General features: G+C 32.2%; 1 protein-coding gene across 6 annotated transcripts in view; it reads right to left on the bottom strand.

Moving 5' to 3' along the window:
* Nucleotides 1-163: 163 nt before the first annotated feature.
* LOC121410570 (FYVE, RhoGEF and PH domain-containing protein 2-like) overlaps nucleotides 164-27,243 on the bottom strand; it is a 67,122-nt gene continuing 40,042 nt past the window's right edge. For all 6 annotated transcript variants that reach the window (XM_041602742.1, XM_041602745.1, XM_041602743.1 and 3 more), the window contains 14 exons: nucleotides 25,180-25,328; nucleotides 19,669-19,825; nucleotides 18,867-18,954; nucleotides 18,040-18,090; nucleotides 16,617-16,675; nucleotides 12,919-13,068; nucleotides 11,814-11,909; nucleotides 11,133-11,237; nucleotides 9,757-9,834; nucleotides 9,415-9,546; nucleotides 7,893-8,021; nucleotides 7,398-7,529; nucleotides 5,767-5,918; nucleotides 164-5,490 (listed from right to left, as the gene is read on the bottom strand). In XM_041602742.1, coding sequence (XP_041458676.1) covers nucleotides 5,406-5,490; nucleotides 5,767-5,918; nucleotides 7,398-7,529; nucleotides 7,893-8,021; nucleotides 9,415-9,546; nucleotides 9,757-9,834; nucleotides 11,133-11,237; nucleotides 11,814-11,909; nucleotides 12,919-13,068; nucleotides 16,617-16,675; nucleotides 18,040-18,090; nucleotides 18,867-18,954; nucleotides 19,669-19,825; nucleotides 25,180-25,328 — 1,563 coding nt within the window. In that variant the 3' untranslated portion in view covers nucleotides 164-5,405. The remainder of the gene's footprint in view (nucleotides 5,491-5,766; nucleotides 5,919-7,397; nucleotides 7,530-7,892; nucleotides 8,022-9,414; nucleotides 9,547-9,756; nucleotides 9,835-11,132; nucleotides 11,238-11,813; nucleotides 11,910-12,918; nucleotides 13,069-16,616; nucleotides 16,676-18,039; nucleotides 18,091-18,866; nucleotides 18,955-19,668; nucleotides 19,826-25,179; nucleotides 25,329-27,243) is intronic.

Raw genomic sequence — 27,243 nt, 5'->3', positions numbered from 1 at the left:
TCAATTTAGAAGCATTACTTCTTTGAGTGGTTATCAGACTGTAATATGAATATTTCACAGCACAATCTACATTCAATTAATGAGATCAACTTTGAAGTCAATTTTTTGAAATGTATTTTCTACCCTTCTGTTGGCTACATACTGTATATTTTTGTATTATATCTTAAGAGTCTTAATATTTAAAAAGTTTGAAAAGCTGATAATTAAAATGCCAAACTGCTATATCAAACATTTGTCAGATGCATATAAATTATCTTTAGTATCTTTAGAGGTATTCCTCAAATGCTTCATAAATGTATTAATGTACGATATATACATTCTTACCTGTACAAATATGTAAATATATATATTTTGATAATTTCTTTACACACCACAATTTATTTCACAAATGAGTTTGCAGTCTTGTATTCTTTTTCTATTTTTGCTCTCCATCTCTCCTTCCTTCTCTCTCATATTTTTTTTTAAATTTGATCTATTGCCCTTGTTTTCTTCTCTCCCATGCTTTTCAGCTAATACATCTCTCTTTCATGCCTTTTCTCCACCCCTAACTCATCTGTCAATTTGTTTCTTATATCATACACTTGAAATGAATTACATGCAAAAGATGTTCCATGAAATAAAAACTGCCTGCAAACCAAATAAACATCAAGTGAGTTGAGCAAATTTATTATGTGTACAATATCATAGTGGAAGACTTTGAGGGATGATGTGTTTAATATAGACTGTATCATGAACACTAATAGTCTGCCTACATACAACTGCTACATGTAGTAATACATAGGTGAGATAATCATTGAACTGTATGTTTATACAAAATTTGATATCCACACACCTGACTTGAACATCAAATTTCAGAAATATCTGATGAAATTAAATTAATATGATACTGACGATAAAGTCTACCCTGAAGTTAAGTTGGTTTCAAGAAAAGTGGATCGATGTGAGAAATGTCAAAGTTTGGTGAAAAATCCATGATTCATAAGAGAATGAAGTTAATTTTGTGATGCCACATTCGAGCAGCTCCCACATTTATGCATACAATAATTTCAATAAATTTCCTTTGTTTTTAGAAATTAAAAGTGACTTCACCAGTGCCTTCAGTATATCAGAAAAATATTTTCTGCACATACTTTTAAAACGAAATGTTTTATCATAACCCATTCAAAAGGTCACTTTATAGATTTTACGTCATATTAAATAACATGATAGGAGAGTTACATGTCATCACAAAACAAAATAAAAACTTTACAAATTCACTTCTCTTTATTCTTTGATGGATTTTTCCATTCATTGCAATGTTTCTCTCACTATGCTTTTATTAAACCTACTTAATGACAGGGTGAACGTCCTCTTTTAATCTGGCGTTGCTCTTTTTTAGCATATTTATTTATCGATATTAGGGGTTCTGAATAATTTTTATGGAAGTGCTTCATATGATATTTGAAATCTTTTCTGTTACCATCCAATATGGTTTGTATGCACCACTGTAAAAGACCTGATTTGCCACAGGACACAAGAGGCATATAGCACTTTGGGAGTCATAGAAATTTTGAAAATAATTTGCATGAATGGGAGCATATAAAAACTCATACAGCTTCATGAGCAAGCTCAAAAATTGATGTAATAAAAGAATACAAATCTTTTGAAAAGCCTCCCAAGAGTATATTGCTTGTAGTTGTTTATATCAACTTCACTCTAATACCAGTGAAAACTGGAAAAGCTATAACCTCCGACAGGAGGCGCACAATATAATTTCCATCCTGGGAAGGTAAAAACAATATGTATGTGGATACGTTTGACAAACTGACAATGTATTTTACTACTACTTGTGGAAATAAACCTCGTTCTAAGAAACATGCAGGATAGTTGATATATTCTGACATACACATTCCGTCTGCATAGTTAATTCAAAAATCAATATGAACATACCACAAAATAGAAAGTTCCCCGAAATCAAAATCAGCATTTTTTTTCCAACCAAGAGGTTTTCAACAAAATGACCTGATAGAACTGTTCCAACTTCTATTGACTACCTTCTGTGTAAAAATTAAATTGATCAGTTATATCATGCTTTAATGAGCACAGATGAACTCTTATACTCACACTCTTCACAGAAGGTTTCTTTTTTTTTCATTTTAAGAGAGTTTTAAAATCTCGTGCTGCTTATTACAAGTGCTAACTCATCCACCAGACAAGTTGTGATTTTGAACTTATTATATGAATTGATTTCTTAAGGTAACAAAATCTCGAATCCCCCGCCCCCCCCCCCTCAATAATCCTAATGGAATCGGTAAAGGAAATAATCTGTTGTCTCGTGATGCGGCAAACTGAAATTGCGACGTTTTGCCTGCACCTGCTTGTCTTTTTTAGATGGATTTAGCAATCCCAAATTTAGGAGGGATGAAATTTTAAAATTTTTCATGAAAATGTATTCATTAACCAATGTTATGCATAGTAACTATCAGGATATGTGCGACTTGTTTATCAATGAATAATAACCAATTGTATTATGTGAACATTCACCAGAATAATAATATGACTAAATAAATTCAGAAAATGACTTGTAACTCTTGGATTGATAATTTTGCCTTTTACATGTGCTCTGATATTTATGATCTTAATGATGTACTTAATTTTTACACACAAATTAGTCAATGAGTGAAAAAATACATCTAACAAATTATTTCCTTAGAACCTTTTTTGTTGAAGGATCAGGCTATTTTGATTCAGAAGGAACTTACATTTTGTATTATGTTTAGTTCCCTCCACAGGAGACATAATTTTGATAAAAGGTACCTTATATCATTTTACATTGATTTTATTGCTCACAATTTAACAGACATGTAAACATAACCATCTTGATACATCTTCTATGGAAAATACAAATAATTCATCAATAGGCCAAAACCTTATAATCCTTTGTATAAAATATTTGTACAAGAAGTATACATACATGTACATTACACATAACTATATACATTATCAAACAATATGTCTAATGAGCTAGGAAAGAAATTATAAATGTCCTTTGCTTTAAAGGTATTTTGTGCCATAGGATTTCAACGAAAATTGCGTATACAATGCTCTTATTTAATCATTAAAAAAAAATATTGAATTTATAATGAGTGAAATATACTATGAAAAATAAGAGACTTGGGAAGAGTTTACTACTTGCTATATCAAGCATACAATCTCCACTCTATTAAAAAAATCAAAAACTTTTTCATCTTAAAAAATAAATATTGAAAATAAATACTGAAAGCTGGAAACACTCTACACATTGCAACTCAAAATTTAACAAAGGCTGAATTGATGATTTAATCTCAGTGGTTGATATTCTATGAATAGCATTGATAACATTTACCCTTGAATAATTTGAATTTTACTTGAATTAAGCAACTCATTCATTAAGATTATTTCAATCCTGCCACAAACAGTGTTTACATGTAAATATTAATTTTGTGGTGAAATTAAAAGAAAAAAATATGATTGTTAATCTGATTTCAATGATCTATTATGAATATTGAACAAGCAAATAAAATCTAGCATCCCATAGAAGCATGGAACATGATTCTTTTTTTTTCTTTCTTTTTAACCCAGGTTAACTTATGAGAATATCTCCCAATATTATTAATAGTATAATATTCTTCAATAATCGTTTACTCTTTCCAGTCTGTTGTGTCCAAGCAATTCTGAGGCAGAAATGTCTGTCTCTACTGCTAATGGGCATGACATACTGGTGTAACAATTTTTGCTTAAATTTCTTTTAATTAAATTAACTAAAAAGGCAAAACCAAAAGAACAATATGACATATACTTGGGGAAATTATTCACCAGCCAAGAAATAGTAGTACTCATTAGGTAAAGAGATATGTGATATACCCTATATGGCTATTGGAAAAAAAATAATTATGTCTACAAAAATATACTTTTAAGTTTGTGTAAGTAATATGAAGGAACTTCAATTGGAAGACATAACATGTTTTACATGATTATATACTGTTTATATAGAATTGCACAGTGCACCTTTCTGCTTGATGTGAAAGAAAAGCTATCATGCTATCTTAAAATACCATTAATACTTCAGCGACCAGCGCAATTGTTTGATTGTAATATTTCATCCAATGAATATTCATATTAAGTAGTGTTTTAAGTGCCACTTTAAGCTTATGACCATAAAATACACCAAGATTATTATTTTTTGAGAGTTAGCACAAAGGTAAAATACAAAACAAAATACTAATTAAATAAAGAATATATACTGTTGGGCAAGGATTACTTACAAATTTGTTTCAATGATACATGTAATGACTTCTGATATGCATGTGCAAATTCTTCAATATATATCCACTTTAAATAAATGTGCTTTTTCAAAAATCTTTGTGAGAAGACATCAAAAAGAATGACTGACAATAAAACCAAAAAGAATTGCTATTGGCAAAACATTTTCCAAATATTGTTCACTAAAATCAATATAATTTCACTATGAAGGGGGAATTGAAAGTTAAAACAAGCAAGCCAGTACTGAACCCCATCTAAAAATCATCTCTCTACTCTCAACTAATTTGGCATTATATTTTGTTCTTTTTCTATGATACAGCAATCTCCAAGTTTCTACTATAGATCTATGAATATTTACAAACTGCAGATGTCCATTTTATACAAACAAAATTGATTTCCAGTAGAAACCTACATTTTTTACATTGGAGACCGTTTAATATTTGATCCTGAAAGCAATCACATAAATATATTAAAGCCTAAGAAAGCAGGATTCATAAATACAATACTTTATTATAATTCAATAATTTGTAGTCACCATTTGATTTAAAATGCTGCTAAGACCTTGAATTAGCATATACTAGTTCTGTCTGATGTAACTGGAGCTTGATCCTCATTAACCAAAACACTTTGTAGTGCGTGTTCTTCATCCATTATGCACATTTAGTTCTCTGAAACAAGAAGAGGTCATGCTAAGAAGAATCACAAGTATCCTAACCAGCATATTAATTTCAGTAATATGCAATCAAGACCAGATTGCACATTACACATTTTCTATAATTCAGGGCATGATATGGAAATCTTTCCCCTGTTTTTCCTCTTGAAACAGTCCTTGCTGGATGATGATGAGTTGAAATGTTCTTTGGCAAGCCGGTAATCTTCATATGCCATCCTCCACCCAAGTGTAAATGGCTACAAGAATTTCCTTGAATGAGTGGTATAATGGGCAACCCAACAAGGCCATGTTACATTATTCAGTGGATATAAACCCCATATGAATATATCCAATATTATCATTGTTATCCTTTATTGTAATAAAAACCAAAGCGGGTGTAGAAGCATCACAGGTACATTGCATGGTTTAATAGTCTCTAGAGGTTGCCATAAGACAACAGGTTGACTTTTGGTCACAAGTTGGTTGAGCTTGATCGATTGTTGGATGCCGATGAGTTAAGAACCTTCTGGAGTCCTTCATGGAACACTAGTAGCCAGCTGAGGAAGGATAAAAAAAAATAATTTAGAATGTAATTAACCTTACATTTTTGTTGGTGAAATCATGTATATGTAATTTCCCACACTTCCTAGTAATGTCACAGATGCTGGTTTCATGAATGTGTTACCGCAGCTTCTTATCTATTATACTTGCACGATAGAAAATACTTATAATCTATTAAAGTTGCACTATTTAAGTGGATATGAGCAAATGTAAAATACATTCCTTACAAGTTTTATGAAAGCGGCAAAGGCTTGGCATCCTTCAATACTTACTTATATTTGGTTTCCTTGTTGTCTGCTGCAAAGATGAAACTATTGCCACCTTCACACAGCTTGAATGCATAGTCTCTCTCCATGCGATCTTTCTCTTCTACTTCATAAGCCTGATACAGTTTGATGGGAAGGGTTAGCACTGCTCGGACATCCTAGATGTTAAAATATACCAGAAAAAAAAAGAAATAAGATAAATAACCACTTTGTCTCATTCCTTTCAACCAAGACATGATTACACCTAATAGAGATTTTTTCGGAGTTCTATGGCCTAATGAGCAAAACATGACAGTCTGATTACATCACTTTGTTCCCCACTATGAATGATTTGATTTAGGACAGGAAATTACTATTATCCTAGGTTTTAATTAATGCCAGGTACATTCCTTATTTTTATAATGCATTATTACCTATACAAGGCATTTTAGCAACTTAATAAAAGTCATATTTTGCATAATAGTTTTGATCTGAGACCAAAGTGGTAAACATTTGCCATGTTGCCCTCTTCCGGTTTTGCCAATTGGAATACTGTACAAAAATTGAGGGCAAGATTTGCACTATTTCTGCCTGTGCGCTTGCGCAGTAGGAGCTGATTTTGATCGCAAATTTCAGTAAATGCAAAATCTGATTGGAACCAGTTTGTGAACCAATGCATTGTAAATAACGAGCGGCACGGCCAGTGCACATGCATACGCATTCCCAGCTGATCAAACCCAAGCACAAGATTTTTAAGTGTTAAAGTGTATATGTGGGCAATGCATGATGTTCGACTGCGCAGCAACAATTTACGTCACAATGGCTTGGCAAGGATAACTTTGCCAAGTTCATGAATAAGCTGACATCAGGCAAACAGACATATATATTGTTCCAAGTAATAGTTTGAATTACACATTATACAGCTGTAGGTAATAATAATAATGTTGACTGGTTCTTCTTTTGGAAATAAATTGCCCTTAAAAGAACCATATTGCCCTTGTCTACAGACTCAGGCCAATTTGATTCTGTTGCAAGCAACTTGATGTTCCCCCAAGGCCAGTAAATATTACGTAAATATAGCCCCGTCTAGAAACAAGCAAGCACATATTAATCAAATGTAAGTTATATCATACCAAGTATGCTATTATCTTTGGTGCCAAATTCCATACTTGAATATTTCTTACATAAAGAGATATGACAGGCAATACATCATGACATTGCATTGCCATCAGTGAAATTACAAATTTATGTTGATCTGTTTACAGGAAATATAACTTCTATCACTTGCTTCCTTTTCCTGTGTGGGTAGAATAGTGTTTCATGTATGCAACTGTATTGAGTGGGTGGCAGCAGCAAGATAAAGACAGCCCTATTATTTATGACATATATTTCAGTTTCACTCTTAATATGCAAGGCAATGTCAGTACTTTAGTTACAAAGCTTTACTGACAATTTCTTTTGATTGGACGCATGATGATATACAATAAAACTTGCATTAAAAAGACTGCTCACAAAAGATGTGAAAATGATATTTATTGAAATTTCCTCCAGTGAAAAACTATACCACAGGAAAAAGAATGCAGTTTTAATTGAGAGATGACCCTTATAGAAAAGTGATTCCGAAATAAGGTTTGACTGATTGAGTGAGGATATCTTACCTTGGGTGCACGTAGAGCAAAGAGATCTTGCTCAGTAGCTGCAACCCAGTATCTGACCCATGTTGATCCCTTAGGTTGGAAGTACCATAGATGGCTTGCATAAGACTTGTTTTCATCAATGTCTACAAATGACTGCAGGAAAAAATAATGTAAGAAAAATGACAGCTTTGATGGCAGACGGTCGAGAAACTCATACAACAAGGCTTATTATGATGTTGATGCACTGTTTAAATGGTTTTTATTTTCTTTGTAAGAAATCCCTTCACCTGACAAGGTCCAATTTATATCATGACTTGTAATCTTATTCCAATGTAATTCTTGCACACTTATCACTAGAATACATAGTACAGATGTTAAATTCAAAGAACCATTCCCTACATCCCCAATTAGTAGATAACATTTAATCTAATTCCTAGGTTCGTCTAGAATGAGCGAATTCAAGTTGCAATAAACCATTCTTCTTTTATTTGGAGAGGATATTTCTTGGTAACTAACCTTTCTTGATGCTCCTGCAGGATCCTCTTCTCCTTTGAGTGCATAATAACATTTACTACACACTTTGTTGAGTCTCTTGTCATCATATGGCAGAGGAGCAGTGTACTTTGAACATTTTCCACAAACAACCTGCATCACACAATAATTCAAATAATAAAAGTTGATATTGATATTTGCACGAATTATAAGTTGATTTTAGAAATTAATCACATATGCAATTTACATATTGGAAAAAACATATATTTGTGACATGTAGACCAGAAAATGATTATGTTATACCATGCCATTCTCTTAAAAACTTAGCACCATACTCTCAATTGGGTGTCAAGATATTGTATCTTGAATGTTTGCAGGTCTCCATTTTGAACAAGTGGAGTGCCTCTGGCAGTCTCGCCTGCATTACGCAATTCAATATAGCCATAGTGCTGACTTTGAAAATGACTATAAAATAATCACTGATAAGAAACACAATTCATATAATAATAAAAATGCTACGGTTCATTGACCAGGGGGTGTTTCACAAAGATTGAGTATGACTAAAATCGCACTTAAATGCCATGAGTACATGATATGCAACACACAATCTTATTGATAGATACGCAGTAGTGCACACCCTAATGACACAATCTGACCAATGCAGTCAAGCCTTTCATATGCAACTTGGTGTTTAAGTGCGACTCAAAGTCATACCTAAATCTATGTGAACCCCCCCCATAAATGACATTTTACCTTGTTCATGTGACCAAAGACTTGTGCAAGAGTGTTACTTATTACCCCTATGTCCACAATTCATGAACTATATCCATAAACTTTCCAAGTTATGATGTCAATTCAACAATTATCCCCTAACATGAACAAAGTTCATTGACCTTAAATAACCTTTGACCTTGGCCATGTGACCTGAAACGCAGACAGGATGTTCAGTAATACTTCATTACCTTTATTTCCTAGTCTCATGAACTAGGTTCATATACTTTCCAAGTTATGATGACATTTCAAAAACTTAACCTTATAGGTTCAGATTTTGATGTTGATTCCCCCAACATAGTCTAAGTTCATTGACCCTAAATGACATTTGACCTTTAACATGTGACCTGAAACTCAGCCAGGATGTTCATATTTGTTTACCTTTATGTCAAACTTTGATGTACTAGGTCTATATACTTTCTAAGTTATGATGTCATTTTAAAAAATTAACCTTCAGGCTTCAGTTAAGATTTCAATGTTGAGGCCGCCACCGTCAGAAAAGCGGAGTCTATAGTCTCGCCCTGCTATGCAGGCGAGACAAGAATGAACCTCAAAACCAGGTCAAAGGAAATTCTATTCCATCTGAAATTGATCAATGGCAGCCATATTTTTCGCTCCCCTGAAGACTCTTTAAGATACAACTTGTAGCAGTGGTTTAGTTAATGTTATTGCCAATTAAGGGGTGAGAGTGAAGGGGAAGCTAATATGAGAGAGCAAGAGAAAGGAACGATACAATAAATAGACAGATAAATATTTAATTCTAAGCATAACTCACCACACCACAAGCTCTACAATGATGTCTTCTCCTCGTTAAGTTGAACTCTAATCCACATTTCATACACATCGTAGTATCTTCATCTTTCACAAAGCTCGGTGGTCTTTCTCCAAGAGGGATAGCATAGTCATCCTGTTAGGATAATCCAGACAACAATTAATCAAGCACATACTAATACAGAAAAGACCTGGCTTTAGAAGTGCATGAGCATATGTTGACAACACAGAAATATATTGCAATATCAAACCCCATTTCATTTTTATCAAAACCTAGTTTTTTTTTCCCAAAAGTACTTATATACATTTCATTGTATTGATATTGGGACCCTCATGCCTGACTTACATCTTTCTCCGAAAGTGTTGTGCTTGTCTTGAAAGAATCCTTTTTCCTGACCATTTCCTTGATGGCTTCTAGCAACACCTGCAGTGAAGAACAATGTTGATTTCAAGGTAAAGCCAATGAACTAGACAACCACCAGTCATACAGCCCCATGAGTCATATAACAAGTCACATATATGCAGCCCACAGACCAGACACAAGGTAGCTTGCTTGTGAGGTGTATAATGACCAGATATCAGAACCCGAACTATTCAGAAGGGCAATTCAATAAAAAATATCAACATAGTTTTGTAACCCGACATCCATTTTTTCCATTCTTACTTCACTTCATGAACTGCTAAAGTAATGATAATTCAAGAGTATTACACCTTTTAATATAAACTAAAAAACCAGGAATTTCAGGAAGATCTCACATACAGGGGGCTGGATGTGAATATTTTCTTACGGAAATGCGTCAAATGTCTATTATCACTTTCCTCAAGATGTTCCTGAAGGACATGCCACAATTATCTTGAAATTAATTAAATACAACTCGTCTAATTAAAAATTTGCACTTAACTAAAAAGGAGATGAATTTTCTTTCCTCAGATTGATTTCCTAATCTAAGTGGCTGCACATTTTAGCTTTAAGGGACCTCAAGGCACAAACTTTTACCATTTAACTTTATCATTAAGTCTTGTAAGTAGGCTTCTACACCATAAGAAGTGGCCTCCCTAGTCTTTCATGATTCTGTAATAAATATTGCAATTAACACTACTTGTTAATTACCACTAGGATATTAACAAAGAGGCACTGACTTTAATTTCTTGCCCCTTTTAAATCCTGAATTCTGTAATTCACATTTATTAGGGTAATACAAGTTAAATGACAACAAGGTTTCTGCATGCAATCTGTTAAGATTTTGGATTACTAAAGCCCACCTACTGATTAAAAAGGTCTGCAACTTGAGTTTGATAAGATACATTTTGGTCAGACGGTCCCAAGCCATGTATTTTCACAATTAAAAATCTGGACCCATCAAATACCAAGGTGTGCAATCAATAGCAAAATGGCAATGGCAAACCAATATCACTTTTGCATGCTCACATTGTTAAATAAAGTGATTCAATTGATCACAAATGTTTTTGTTTTTTAATTACAAGCTCCTAATATTATTTACTGCTATCTGAATTTGGCTAAGGTTGGATTGGGCAGGGCCTACTATCCAGTTATTTTAATTCAATAATCATTGCTGCCCTCCATGACTGGTCTACAATTCATAAGAGATCTGACATGTTAGTTTCTCCTATCTCCTTTCTCTCACTGACAGTTCAATCAGATTGTAATAATAGCTAAAGGTTATCAATATTCATGAGATGAATACAAAATGTCATACTTACAGCCATCCATTCCTCTTTCTGTTCATCAGTATTGGTTTCAAACTCTAATGACTTGGGAGACCTCTCTAATCTAAACCTTGTAGTACATGTATTGCCATCAAGAAGCTGAACATCCAAAATGAAGGAAGTATTATTGAAAAAAATTCAATCAATTTTATATTTGGAACAAAAACATAATAAATAGAAATAATTTCACAGATATTTGTTAATATTGCAACATCCATGAAAATAATACCACAAATTATTAGTTATACTGAAGATTAAGGGAAATAATATCTATCTTTTATTTTTTCTCATCAGTGGACTACATCACGAGGTGATATACCCAGATTATTTCATATTCAGTAAATGTAAATGAAATAAAACCCTTAAACAACCAAGCAAAGTTGTCTTTAAAGTATTTTATAATAGCTTATCTTCAATTTTACATTTTAAGAAAGGGTTTTATTGAACTAAACTGCAATTGAATATCCGAGCTATCTTGTATTTACTTCCTCTTGCGATGGTAAGAAAAGTGCATCAGAATGTCAAATGTGGCATTCATTTCCTGCTTCATATACAATCAATGCGTGCAAAAAGATACAGTGGACTAACTCACAGACTGAAAAGTTAGCTGCATTGAAGAACAATAATGAGGAGTTAATAGTTAATTAAAGAGAACATGATGGTTATGTGACTTACTTTAACTCCATCAATGTCAATCTTGTCTTTGACTTTGTAGCTAACAGACCCAGTGATTTGACGTTTTTGAGTGCAGCAGAGAAGGATGTCATTGAACTATAAGAATCAACAAAGAATAAATGACATACTGACAAATCATAAAAGAAGAAAAACATTATTTGAATATGGATACTGATAGAAACATGAATACAGTTTTAAAACCATACTCCCCTACAATAGAAAAAGGAATCAAGTGGCATATAACCATATTTGAATTATTGATTCATATTTTGTTCTACATGTAGGCCAAATATTATACATGGAACTAATTATAAGGTTGTGTCAGGATATAGGCACCATGGTATCGCACTGGAACAGATATAAATTCTGTATACACAAAGGACTGTATTTTGCATCTTTTAAAAGAAATTTAAGTTTGGCACTTGCTTCCTATTGCCAGTTTAGGGGCAGTGATAGTGTTGACAAAGTATGGATGAGCTATAAGGGAATTATGATATTCAACCACAAACCTAATTACTTTTAGTAAAGCTTTACCTTATGTCTGTAAATTATGAAAATTGCCACTGACTTCCCCTTAAATCTGTATCAACCCACAAGGTTTATTACTCCTATCCAGGACAGTCTATTTAATCTATTTCCTTTAGAACCTATGCAAATAATGCACAAGTGTCTGGGAACAAGGAAATGAAAGAGAAAGAACAATGTTTATGTTAATAATCTGATATCATTTTGTGAGTGGTAAAATAATACAAGAATGGGATAATTGAAGTGGTTATATTCTGTCAGAGCCCTTTGCTACTGATATACTTATCTCCTACATTTAAAGTTTTAGGTTATATATTAGCTTGCAGTAATCTTTCATGAACCTAATATTTTTTTGTTTCCTCTTTCTATGTCAAGGTAAGAAAGAAATCAGTACTGTTATAGACCCTGTTTCTTTCTATCAACGAAAAATGTAAAGAATTCTTGCTCAATTTCTTTTAGCTAGTTTGGCTTACTACCCGCCATAAATCAGGTCTTAATATATATATAATAACTTGAAATAACAAGTATTGTGTTTGGTCTGGGACTGAATGTGTAGATAGTGAGGGACAGAAAGTCTTACCAAGAAGAGATATCTGTCTAATAAATCTCCGCTCCTAGCTGCAACTCTCGTGATCTTTCCTTCCTTTAGCAATCTCCTACTAGGATCTATGATGGTCTCTCCATTGAAATCTATCTTCTCATTTAGTTTCACCAACTTGGCGAAATGATCCTATCAAAAGATACAAAGAAAAGTGTTAATAATTATCAGTCAATTTGATTTAGTGCACTCCTGAGCCCTCTTGCTCAATTTAAACTTAATGTCAAAAATGTGGTACCTACAGTAGAGTCACCTTAAGATGACCTTTTATGAAATTATGCAAACATGTGTTTGCCTAAGTTGAGCAGATTTCTGTGGTTCTAAAAGATTTAACTTCTACTATGAAAATTTTGATTTTGATCAACTGTTGTACAACAATACAATATCATACTGATCCTAGATAGCAGAGATATGGATCAACAGTAAGTTAAAGACAAAGTATCCTAAAATACTGATGCCACAGCCATATAGGTAAAACCACCTCCAAACTGATAGATGGTATGTCATTGGAAATGGTCAATCAGGAGCTGGTTTCATTGATGCAACTGTTGGATCAGGGACACGGTGAGGGTGGTGCCATGGGTAAAAGAAATCACATAATGATATGGATGCTTTCAAATTCCCCTCCATTCATTCATTTGTTCAACTTCAAATTGTGACCAGTTGAGACAAATTAGAATGTTTGGACTGTGGATAAATCTTGAAATAGAACAAAAATCTTCTTGTTCAGCTTAACAACAAAAATGATTGCAGTGCATCAAAGTGGAAACTGAAATAGAAATAAGAAAAAAAATGATTTCTTTAACTTAATTTATCTGATTCCAGTTTGTATTAATCTAATTAGAATATGACATGTATATGAACATCCACCTGATCTCCACCCCCATAGTTTCTCCTTAGGTGTGGCTTAAGGACCTCACGTAAATAGTAAACATGCAGATCGGGGAATCAATAATCTTTGCTGCATGAACTTTACTTGACATTTGAAAAAAGTATATTATAATTGATATGCCTCCTTTTAGAATTTTTCATAGAAATTATATCATATCAAGTACCATACTTTTCAAAATTAAAATGAAGTCAACATCTCGGTCCTATATTTTAGAAAACACAGGTAAATTTTATGATATAACTAAACATATTTAAATTGTAAAGATTCCTGTTGGATCAGAAGATTTCACAACCTGACCCTGGTATCTAAGGTAACAGCAGTACTGGTATAATACAACACCTAAACTCAGCTGCCCTTCATTGTTGAAATTCCCTGTGAAAAATATATTCATTAGTCATGTCCGTTTGAAGCCCCACCAGACCCCCCTTCATACTCTCAATTTAATGAGCTTCTTATTCTTACTCCTCTTTTCACTCAACCTACATCATTTGAAGAATAAAGATAAAGTAAAAAAATAAAAATAAAAAAAACAATGAAGGGAAGAAGTATTTATCCAATTTCCCATGTGTCTACTTTAATTTTTCAATGACAGAATTATTTCCATCAGAATCCTGACATCTTCTTCTAAAATAATCTCAGAATACATGCAACATCATCAAGATACCCTTCCCCTTGAAAAATCAGTTAAAATATTCCACTAGTCAATATGCAGCTGAGGACATCAGCTTTAGCTTGAAGAAAAAGAACAGAATCTCCAAATGGCCATCCAACTGCCTTTAATAGTGTCTATGCTACTCCAACAATAAAAACAAATATCATTCTAAAACTTAAAAATTATCAAGGTATTAGATTCATATAATTTGCAAATGGTTGCTATATACCATTACTACAATTAATGAAAAATAAGCCTGATTAATTTTCAGTTATGAGTGTTTCCTTTCCACTTGTGAGTCAAGCGAGAAAGGGTGTTAGGTAGATGAAAGATGAACTGGATTAGTTTGGCATTGCAGAGCAAAACCTGTTCAAATATCTATGCAAATATTTCAGACCAGTCAATCGCCTGCTGGCTTTGAAAATGAGTTATGTGCTATTAACTGTAGAGTACAGTGATTTGATTCAAAAGGAAAAGAAAGTCCAGTATTTTAGAGAAACTAATTCAGAACTACATATCACATATCATCATCAACTCTAAACTCAATGGTCTGAATTCACAAAAATAGTTTTAAATCTATGATCTGATCTGAATCAATGGCTTTCTCAAATATTGCAATGGCTTACTCAATATTGCAAAGGATTCCAATATTGAATGTACACTTAAGTAACATGGATGAAATGAAATTTAACAACAGTGGGCTCATTATGCTGTTGTAAATGCAGTATGTTCCAATACATAAGTATGTAGCTTAATATTATATTAGAAAATATTGTTTTTCTTGGTATTTGCACTTTTCAATAGCTCATTCATTGATTGACCTTAACCATGACAGAGTAGTAATTCTGCTGTCCTTAGAAATAAATAAGTTAAGGCCTGTATAATTCTAAGCCAAAAAATAACTTTACAACCATCATAAGGCATGCTGACATTATCCATCTCTCATCCATACAATTCAATGAATGTTTATAGCATTACAACATATTCTTGCATACAATAACACAAATTAATTGCCGATCCACTATCCCCCTTTCTTTATCTCCCCAAGTTGTTCTTCTCTTTCTACAAGTCCCTTGCCAATCCCCAAAGGATCCCCCGGCATTTCCTTGAAAGGGGGAAATTCCCTATTTCCTCTGCCTTGAACAGGGAAGAGTGGACAGAGCAAAAAGAGTTCTCAGGATCCAAATTTCAGCAGACATTAACATTAATGCTTTCCTCCCCTTCATTAGATATATCAATCATTGATTGCATCTCCTTCCCCAAATGACAAGATACTCCATACCTTGTGAATATTGCATCAATATAGTTTAATCATTCTAGACAGGGCAAAATAATTGAGGCTTTGGATTTCATGATTTACAGATCCATGAAAAGCCCAGAATAAATCAGTGTTGATTATACAATTTTTTTTGTGTTAAACATAATTGACAAGAATTATGTTCATATTGTTCTACAAGTAAATTTAGGTTAAACATGGAACTGCCTGAAAATACTTAAAATTTGAATAGCAGAATGCTGATTTATTACTTATTATTTGCTTGGTAACTTCATCATGATATGAGTTGAATACTGTTACAGCCTTTGTATTCATTATCAATACATAAAACAAGATATGAATGTTGTAATGAGGGAGCACAATTCCAGCTTAATTTTGCACAACTTGCAAAATAGAATTGAAAAGGAAAACATGAAGCTTGGGATTACTTTCCACTTGTCATTATTTTGTCATTGTTAGTTGTTATTTTGTCTTGGTAACTTCCTTGTAATATAGCAAGACAATGACTTGTAAATCAATATCCAAGAATGACCTAGTCATATCATACATAATAGAGACACTGGTGTTACAGAGATCAAGGTGCAAACAAAATGGATCAAAGAGTATTTTATTGTCCAAATCATTTCTCTTAACGAAGCTGCTTTGGAAAGAATAAGTTAGTGATTATCATTACCACAATTGTCATCATCAATATAATCTTTAGCATTATCATGATGATTATCCACATATAAGCTTTACAATCATCATCACTTTAACAATTCTGTCTTATCTACAATCTTGGGGATTTATTTGTGTTTAATTACATCAATATTTAAATAGGAAGCATTAAAAAATATCTCAAATTAATAGAATCAACTCACCATTGTCTGCATCATATCATTGGAGTGGTGTGCAGCTGTGGAAATAAGCCCAAGAGCCCCTGGAAAATTCAGAGAAAATTGTAATTAAACCAAGTAGTGTCAAAAGAAGTGGTTCTGTCCCTTTATTATAGCTAGAAAACACCAAAGGGTAGAAATGCAACTGATTTAAATGGTGGTATAAAGAAATTTTAAGCAGATGTGTCATGAAAAATGAATACATTTTATAATATTTTTCTTACAATCAATCCAAGTTCCATTTTTCATGGTACAACTGCATATTTTTTTTTCTTTCAAATATAATAATTTTGCTGATAACAAACATCCAAGGAACAACACAGATTCCCTTCTGAGAATTGAACTCACTGGACTAATTAAAGTGTATCAGGGATTCTTGAAAATTAGAAGAAAAAAATACTTTGAAAACACAATGATATTTTGCTGAATTGCTGAATAGTTGTTTAAAACAATATGAAATGAATCAAAATACATAAGGCTGTACTTCTGACAGTTTTGAAAACATTAAATACATTTGAATCATATCACATTACCAAAGCATGAAATTCTCCAATTATCATGGCATGCCCTGAGAATAATTCAAGCTTTGAAATCATAGATTTTTTAAACCCTATAAAACATGTGTAAAAATTATATTTTTTCTGATCTTCACATAAATTGATTACAAGTTCCTTATTTGCAATATCCATAAATGATCAGCAAATACCCTTTATCTCACCATTGTCCTTTCATAATTGTCCCTTTTGTGTCATTTACTAATTTGTTTTACTTGCAGTCAACTGTAGTTGTACATAAACTATCACTTCATTTACAGCTACATCTGCATCAAATCAAAGCATTACTAAGCAAAAAAAATCATGATTACCAGCAGAAAGGAATGTGTACATGTACTCATTTCCTCAAATATATATTTCAATATTCACTACACTTCAAACAGGTTGAAAACGGATACATAAAAAAAAATTATTGAAGTCCCTGGGTAACACTGCTGTAAAAATAGTACAAACTGATAGTAGACATACCAAAAATATAATTTTATTGTCCTCTCCAGACTAAGGTGTCCTTATCAAATAGATTTGATAGATTATGATTATTTTGGGCATCAATTTTTTCTGTAATGTATTACTTCTGGATGTAAGACACAGTACTTTTAATCATATGGCCCTATTCGATCAGCTCCTGAGATTGAGATAATACTTCAATCAGAGAATAATCATGTGTTTTATGGTTTGGATTTGCCATTTAAGGCACAAGCCCTAGAGCATAGCCTTTTCTGTTTGCAATATTTTTGACAGCATTCTATGTTACATGTCTCAATATAATAGTTATATTTGATAATATTATATGTATATACTTAAAATGATAATTGATATTTGGCATCATAGTTGTAAATACAAGAATTACTTACTCTCTGCATCTGCTCTATCTGAAGACTCTGCTGGTAGCTTCTTGAGGTATTCTGAAGTATCAATATAATTTTTGAAATTACTTTATTTAATTTTTTTAAGAATAAGAATACAATGTATAGTGTTTTTTAATTTACGAACAAAAAAAGAATGACTGTATTACCATTAATTCAATTTCATCAGTTCTAGAATGAGACTCATATTGTTACCTCATTTCAAAACGTAATAACAAATTTCAAATCTTAAAACAAATAATATAATACTTAAAGAAAGAAATGAAAAAAAATAAAAAAACTACACACAATTGATGAAAGCTTTCGGAGTTGGGTATGTATATTTGTCCCCAGCATTGTTCAATAATATTGCATTTATACTAAGCAATTTTACTTTCTGATAACGTGATATTTAGAAGAAAAAAAATATTTCCAGAATTGTACTGATTGAGAATGGAGCTGGACAGAGGATTTTGTTGTATAATGGTGCCAATATCATATACATTATTTGGAGTAATCACCTGTGCACCCATTTTAAAGATTGCACCAGAAACCATGATTCAAATCAGTAGTATGTGTATGATTTGCAGATGAAAAAGAAATTTCCAACAGTGGATGTCTGTAGTTTTTGTAATATAACTGTCAGTTAAAAGAATTTTAACAGTTTTCTTGACCATTTCATAAAATTGACGAGAGGACCAGTAAACATAAGAAACATACTGATGATGTCAGGGTTATACCATTTGACAACCCTTGATTAAAACCACAGATATAGAACCTTCTTATAACTGGTACACATTACATAATATAAGGCCTATGTGCATTATTTTATATACCTTTAAGTAAGAGTTCATATCTGGGTATTCTTTGTACAGGCTCCAGCATATGATGTTGCAGGGTGAGGTTGACACAAATAGGCTTTTTCTGAAAAGGAAACACAATATGAATTAATCATAATAATAAGGTATCAATGCTAATGGAAATGCTATCACTGTTTCTCAAGGCCTTGGTAGGTGACATGTGCTGAATGAATTAAATTGACCACTACAAACATAATATCATATAACTCTTAATTCAGGGCTCCATGACACAAAGGTTTGTGATGAATCACAAATATGAAAAAAACGCAATGATTGGTCCCTGGTCAGTATTTTAAACCTAATGCGCATGTAACATTGATATTGATTGGTCAGTTCATTCAGCAATTGATTGCTAATCTTTGTGTTACAGAGCCCTGGTCATGATTTAAAAAAGGAAATGAGTAAGAAAACACTTGTTAAAGCATGTTGTTGAAAGAATTAAGATTGTGCATGATGGGAAGTAACATGAGTAAACATGATTTAAAGAAATGGTCAAAAATATGTTTTTTCATAAAGTTTCTATTGCAACAGGGGTAGTTAGAAATAGCTATATAACATGGATCCTATCATTTCTTTACCAAGAGTCTCCATTCAGACAGGGGTAGTAATGAACAACAATAACATGGCTCCTAATATTTCTTTACCAAGAGACTCCATTCAGACAGGGATAGCTATGAACAGCAATAACATGACTCCTATTATTTCTTTACCAAGATTCTCCTTTCAGACAGGGGTAGTAAGAAACAGCCATTAAAGTACATTGTGTTTAATCTCTTACCTGAATATCTTGTACTAACGCCTGAAAGCTTGGAACCTTCACCATCCACATGTTGAGACGTTCAACAGCTTTGTCAAAATTCCCTACATAGTCTGTGTAGAGCTTCATAAAAGGAGAAAGTCTGACCAAGATATCTCCAAGACAGGGGTTTTTCTCCCTGGAGGTGAAGAGAAAATGCAGAAAAACTGCAAAATAATATCCATTGAACCTGCTGCCCTTCAGTATTTATCTTCTACAGATGCTTAGACATTTGGCAAATGAGATTTGCAAACAAATTTGCCTGATTCCTATCAGTTTTAGCAAGATATTCATTGTTACTTCACAAATCACAACTGACAATATCAATTTCTGCTAAATTTTATTTCATCCATATCTTAATAACATATCAATACAAATACAAATCAATCTTTTGTCTAATAAATTCATGCAATTTAATTTGATTCTTCTCAGTCCAAATATCATTTGAATTACACCATACTATTCAGCTAAAAGTAAAATACATGAGGTTGAGCACATCATGAGTAATTACCAGTTTGACCAAGTTATACACAAACAAGCTTGATTTTCTTTCCTTTTCTGATATCATTGACATCCTAAAAACTAAACTAGGAGGAAACTAAAGATCCCTGTATCAATTTCTGTGTAATAGTGAAGGACCAAATAGAAAAACACCAGCATCTTGACTCTTTGTCCCCTGTTAGATGCATGTGTGTCATCACACTATGGCTGTTGCGGTTTCTTGTTAGCCCTGGATACTGCTAGATAAGGTCAATTTGTTCTTCCTTCTTCTATTTGTAATAAAAATCTTGGAAAAAATCCATCAATCGATCACTCTGTTAATGACTGCAGTGACTTTCATTAGATCAGTTTCATGCCTCTCATCTCCAGTTTAGACCATACCAAAATTATTGTATGCTTTTTACAAGTAATATAAGCCAGAAACAATATGCTACAATTTGCACTTTTGCCATGTCTGATGTAACAAGATGTACTAAACTTTTCAAGTGTATCATGATAATACATGAGGGTTCCAGACATGTCTGAATATTGACTCATAAGAAAAACTTAAAATACAAGAACCATTGAATATCCCATATGAATACTGAACCAATGATAAGCATTTTCTCTTATTATGTTCATTTTATCATAAACTTCTCTCTGAAATCTACCTACCTATTTTTCATAAATGTCTTTTAAAATAATCTGTTTTATGTATCTTAACATACTACACTATCTATTGTCAATTCATTCCTCTGATCTGTCCTCATTACACATGTATTTCATTCTTTCTTGTCAATTAAGCTCTAATATCCATTTTCAATTTTCAGTATAATATTCCTTGTTCTCTGATCTCTAAAACATGTTTCATTCATATATTTCATTATTCCATATAAGCTGATTTCTTAACCCTAATACTTGGGGGGTATCTCAGAAATGTGATTTCATGTACGAAGTCAATAAAAAAATATGTTCTAAGCTATAATTAAAAAATGAGTGATTATATTGCTTTCATTGACAACAGTCATTTAATTTGATGCTTTTTATGACTGAAATAATTTTGAATTTTTTATAAAAATTTATAAAAATAAAACAGTAATAAACCCAGGAATACATAATTACCAAAAAAACATTAGAAATCGATGATCAATAACCACATTTTTCAAGTACAATTGATAGGGATGCTGTAAAGAATATTTACACAAACAAACAAGCATTCTAGGAGCTATGTTTAGCGAATTAAAGCAAAAAATTATTATTTTCTTGAATGAATTAGCACGTTTTTTCATATAAAATGAAATTTATAGATTTAGTGAAATTTAACTTTGCAATTGTATAGTTTATTATTTTCAACCATCGTCTGATTTTCTGTTGCAATTTGTGTGCTGAGATTGTAAACCCCTTCCCACATTATAAAAGTATCATGAATAATAATATCATACTACTAATGATAATGAATGTTATTTGTTTAGTGCATATTACTCACAGAAGAGAGTCTCTACGTTCCCCTTTCACAATACAGCAACTTAGTCTTAAGTTTCCAAACTTTACTCTTACAGTATGTTAAAAAGTTCCTTGAGTTGTTTGTTAATGAATCAGCATATATTAACAGAAAAGGGGGAAAAGTGTTATATATGTCCATGCTAAATATGAATTCATATTTCAGAAAATCAACAGTGATTTTAATCCAGACAGCCAGTATTTTCATTTTGTAAAGCATTATCTCACTTTTCATTATTTTGATTAATGGTACGATAAAATTGAATAACAAAACCCCAATAGATTATAGCCAATGAGGAAGTAACATTCATAAAGTAAAGATGCACTGCTTAAGTGGATCTGCAGTGCATGATAATATGAGGAACTTAATTAGGAGGAAAGATTTTCTCTGGATAAAAGTTAAATAAAAGTCACCAGCTATAATATTGAGGATAACAAACAGAGAAAAGGTTGAGTAGTCACTTAAAAATTGAATCAAATATGTTCATTTCATATTTATGACATTTCAATATTTACATTCAATTCCATCTGTAAGCTGTAACATCATTACTTGCTGATTAGATTGTTGACTAATGTAGTCACAGCTTGGATCAAGGGAGATTATATGATAAAGTGGGGTGGAAATACAATTATTGTAAAGTCCCTTTTCTGTCAATAGTAATGTCCCTTCTTTTACAGTGCTTCCTGTTTAAAAACACCAAATAATATATTTTGACACACATAGGCAAAAAAACTATGTCTTACATTCAAGCCAACTCATCCAAGGCTTTGTAAATTTGTTGATTGGAATCAACAGAGAAAAATCAAACAAGCATAACCCTAAAAATTTCATCAAACTCTGATGTAAAATAAGAAAGTTATGACATTTTAATGTTTCGTTTATTTTTTACAAATCCAACTCAATGTCATGCAAATGAGAGAGTCGATGATGTCCATCACTCACTATTTCTTTTCTCTTTATTGTTTGAAATACACAATATTTCATTTTTTCAGATTTGAGGACCAATCTGACTGTCCCATAAAATCTTAATGTTAAGGCCATGGTAATAATGTGTTCAGGGAGGTATGAAACTTTGTTTCAATGGACAATGAGAAAATGATAATTAATCATATGTCATTTAAAGAAATACAAAAAAAATAGTGAGTGATGTCATCAGTCCGCTCATTTGCATAGAGACCAAGATGTGCATGTAATAGTTTTGTGAAATTAAGTGAAAGTTAAAAAAATGTCATAACTTTCTTATTTTACAACCAATTTTGATGAATTTCAGTGTTATACTCATTGGATTTTTCTCTTTTTATTTAAGTCAACTCTTTGTTGGGGTGAACTTGTTCTTTAACTGAATGTTTCACCTACAAAAAATACTAGACTTTGCACCATATTAAATCTAAAAGCAACTAGAGAACTGTTGCATGTATCAGAATGTTAACACATTGAAATTGCTAAGCAGAAATCTGAGGTCTTTGGAAATAAAAACTGAAGTTGCTTCCTGGTTCACCAAAGCATCATATACATGTACAGTATTTGCATAAACTGTGATTGATATTTTTTAATCTTAAATCATATTTTACCCTATTAGAACTAGAGTAGACTGGAGAGAGAATTGACTAAACACATTTCTTTTTTTACTTACAAGGGTTGCTCAAGGAATGGAAATGTCATAGTCTACCTACCATCTGTCTGCTCTGAAACAAGAGTATAACATTGGGGTTCGGTGAATGTAGACGCAGTACCCTAACATTTGAACCATTTTCATCTTTGAATAGGCAACATCATAAATGAAAGGCTGATATATTTCTATGAATTTCATGCCACCATATGACAGGGAATATTACTCTGCTATTTGAGATGAGCTCAAAATGGTGAAAAAAAATCATGATTCCGGATGTCTAGCTACTAAAACAGGAAGTCCAACAACTGTCATGGAGGGTCCAATTCAAAAACCAAACACTGGTCTTAAAGGGACATATCTCTTGGGAACTAATTTTAGCTTAGTTCGAATAAAAGATAACCAGAAGTGGAATAGAATAATGTCTACAAATATAATTTAACTGTATGGTTAAAAAATATACTATAGGCATTAACATTCATTTTGATCAAATATTAAAATTTGAATATTTTCTGTGTCCAGTTAAAACAAATGTATGTAGATATCACCAATTTTTTTTGCTCTATAGACTCCACTTTAAATGCCACCTTGGTGAAATGAAATAACAAGAGCATTTCTTCAGATTCTATAAAGAACAGTGCTTGAAAAGTTAACAAAAATTATGATCCCCAAAATCACATCAACAAATTTCACTCCATGTACAAATTTATATTTATCAGCAAAAAATTGTACACACTTTAATTAAGTTGAAGTGTTTACTTTTGTTTCTTTGAGCACTTTTATCAGATATATATTTTAACAGAGATAACACCTTTCCCATTTCTGCAATTGAAACACAGAACATAATGGATTGTCACTTTAATCTATGTTTATCACCTTTGAAAATCCTACTGTGCAGGATATTATTTTCAAAACAAAACCATAACCAGTCTACATAAATCTACCAGTTGGAGAGAGTAAAAATTAGTTGTATGAATGGATCTTGGCACAGATCAAAATATACATGTTTTTAAAGGAAGTTTTCAATTATCAATGAAAATTTGATACTATATTAATTATGATATCAATATAGGAACATACACTGGGTGTTCAATATTTACTACAATCCATTAACAAAAAAAAAATCCTCTGTTATCTATCTTAGCACGAATTGAAAAAAATGATTCATAGATAAATTTGAAATTGATACTCATCTTAATCATTAATGTTGAATGGTTATTACTACACAGCATATATTATTTCAAGCTGAAGTTGATTGTAAGGATATTTTTAATTTGTCTTGGTGTAATTTCTGATTTGGTTCAATGTCCTGAAACAACTTGTGGAATATGTGAACACAGAATAAGAATATGCCGATCTAAATGACAAGAATAAGTACCTTGGGTAATAATTTGGGTAATAAAGCAGATTGAGCATCTGACTAATATACTAGAGTGATCAATATGTTAGAAAACAATATCCACACTTCATTTTTCTTATTTCTCTGTCTTATTTATGATCTGATATTATTCAAAAGTAATATCTGAATAATTTTTCTCATAAATAATATATGTCCAGAAAAAAGTGACTTTTGATATCAATATGCATACTAATATCGATATGTAAATAAATGGAAAGTGAGAGTAAACACATACAGCATGGAAAAAAATATAACTGTAAAAATCTCTCTGTGCATCTTCCTTATTCTTGAAAGGCAGAAGGATCTGTGGATTGTGTAACAATTATATAACTTCAGTTCCCAATTAAATTTTGAAATTTTTGCCCGGAGGTTGAATATTAAACAAATAAGAGGTAAGGTATTGTTTTCCCTATTAGGAAGTGAACAGGTATTTTGATCTACACAACCTACATATACAAAATACATATTAATTAATATCAGGTTGATTATTTCACTTCTTCTTACCATTCTTTCATCCTATCTTCAAGCTGTGTAATGACAAAGTTGCTATGGAATTCATAGATGGTACTGAGATTGGAGAAGATGACATTGATAACATCTTTGGGAAACCAGTTGTGCTTGCTGTTTTCAGATCTTATTTTCTGTTCAAAAACCTGTATAACAAAGTAAAGTAGAAGACATGTGTTCATGAAATTTCCTTTAAAAAACCTTAACATTATATATTATATTATATATATATATATATATATATATATATATATTGTAGGTATATAAAGTTTTGTAAAAAAAAAAAAAAGAGAGAGAGATGTGGCTACTTCCATTAATTATTTTCAACATTTTACTACACTAAGCATACAATTTGACTTATTTCAATTATGATGAATTCCATTATACATGTAGATACCTGTTTTAAGTCTTAAAATCAATTCTCATATGAAAATATTCTCTCAAACCTCTATCAGACCTCCCCACCGCCCCTGTCTCTTTCTCTTTTTATTTCTCTATCTCTCTCTCTAGGAGTCGGAAGATCTCTTTCTACTTTGAATTACAAAAAAAAATAATTATAATTAGGGAGAGAGAGAGAAGGGGGAGAAAGCATAATAAAATTAAAAAAAAACATTTGGCTACAATAGCCCACAGGCTCTCGTTTAAAAACACCAAATAATGAATTTTGACACACAGACAAAAACACTATGTCTAACATTCAAGCCAACTCATGCAAGGCTTTGTAAATTTGTTGATTTGAATCAAAAGAGAAAAATCAAACAAGCATAACGCTAATAATTTCATCAAAATCTTATCTTAAATAAGAAAGTTAGGACTCTTATGCTCTCTCTCTCTCCCTCTCTAGGAGTCAAAAGATCTGTTTCAACTTTGAATTACAAAAAAATAATAATTAGGGAGAGGGAGAGAAGGGGTGAAAACATTATAAAAAATATCAAGAACCATTTGGCCCACAGGCTCTCTATACTGACTGATAATGTAATTCAATGCTGAACATGATAAAAACATGTTTACTGCCATGTGGCCAAATATTCTGAAACAGAGACACCTTTCAACATGGATTAGAGAAGATAACGTTGAGCTGATTACAAAACCCTTTGGCGATAACTAACCACTCGGTTATCATCCCTATCCACTAAGCAGTTCTTTTTCTTTTTCTTCAAATTCATAATGATACGAAACATTCCCATGATAGTGCTTATTTAGGGTTTTCTGACGTAGTTTCTGTCATTGACCAGAAGTTAACCTCATATACATGGATGAGGGTAATATACATGGATATACATATTAACCTCATATACATGGATGAGGGTAATCAGCATATGCGTGCCAGTACCACAAAGTTTTTTAGTTACCCCCTTGAATTTAGACATGCTCTATTACCACTAGCCCATACCATGGGGAGAACGATATAGCTACTAGAAATAGATCAATTTCAATGAATTGTGTTTTAGATAATGATCTATTCCAGGTATTCCAATTTTTAAAAAATTGCCAGAACCACATTTAACATCAACATAACATTTATTTTGTCAAATCGGTTCACTTTCTTTGCACTGCATGGTAGCAAATTGTTATTTGTTATCTTACACACACATTTCTTGACATAGCATCCAGTGATCTAAGAATCGTCACCCGAAAATTTGATTCAGTTACTAACTTAAAGTGTGTCCTGTACGTAAATAATTGATGACATGCTAAGAAGTCTGATACATTGTATCAGGATATACTAGATATCAGACAAAGTATCTTGGTACAAGGAGAGAGAGAGAGAGGGTGGTTGCGGTTTCTATGTCAGGAACCTCTCACACTTTGGTGGTTTTTTAGATGGCTTTGAAAGATGATTGAATGAATCTGACTCCGCAAGATAAAAACTTCTTGAAAGTTGAACAAAGAGTGTAATAGTTCCCACAATGCTGAATGGTAATATAAATATGATTAAGGATGCTTTATTAATTCAATTTACCTGATGAGAGGGAAGTTAGTTGATAAACAATGACATTTCAGATAACAAGGATAGAAGGATGCTGAAAAGTTCAGCAGAGTCACTCCATTTAGACAGGG

This window comes from Lytechinus variegatus, chromosome 3 (assembly GCF_018143015.1).
Source record: "Lytechinus variegatus isolate NC3 chromosome 3, Lvar_3.0, whole genome shotgun sequence".
Classification (NCBI taxonomy): domain Eukaryota; kingdom Metazoa; phylum Echinodermata; class Echinoidea; order Temnopleuroida; family Toxopneustidae; genus Lytechinus; species Lytechinus variegatus.
This window is presented reverse-complemented; position numbering and strand designations above follow the sequence as displayed.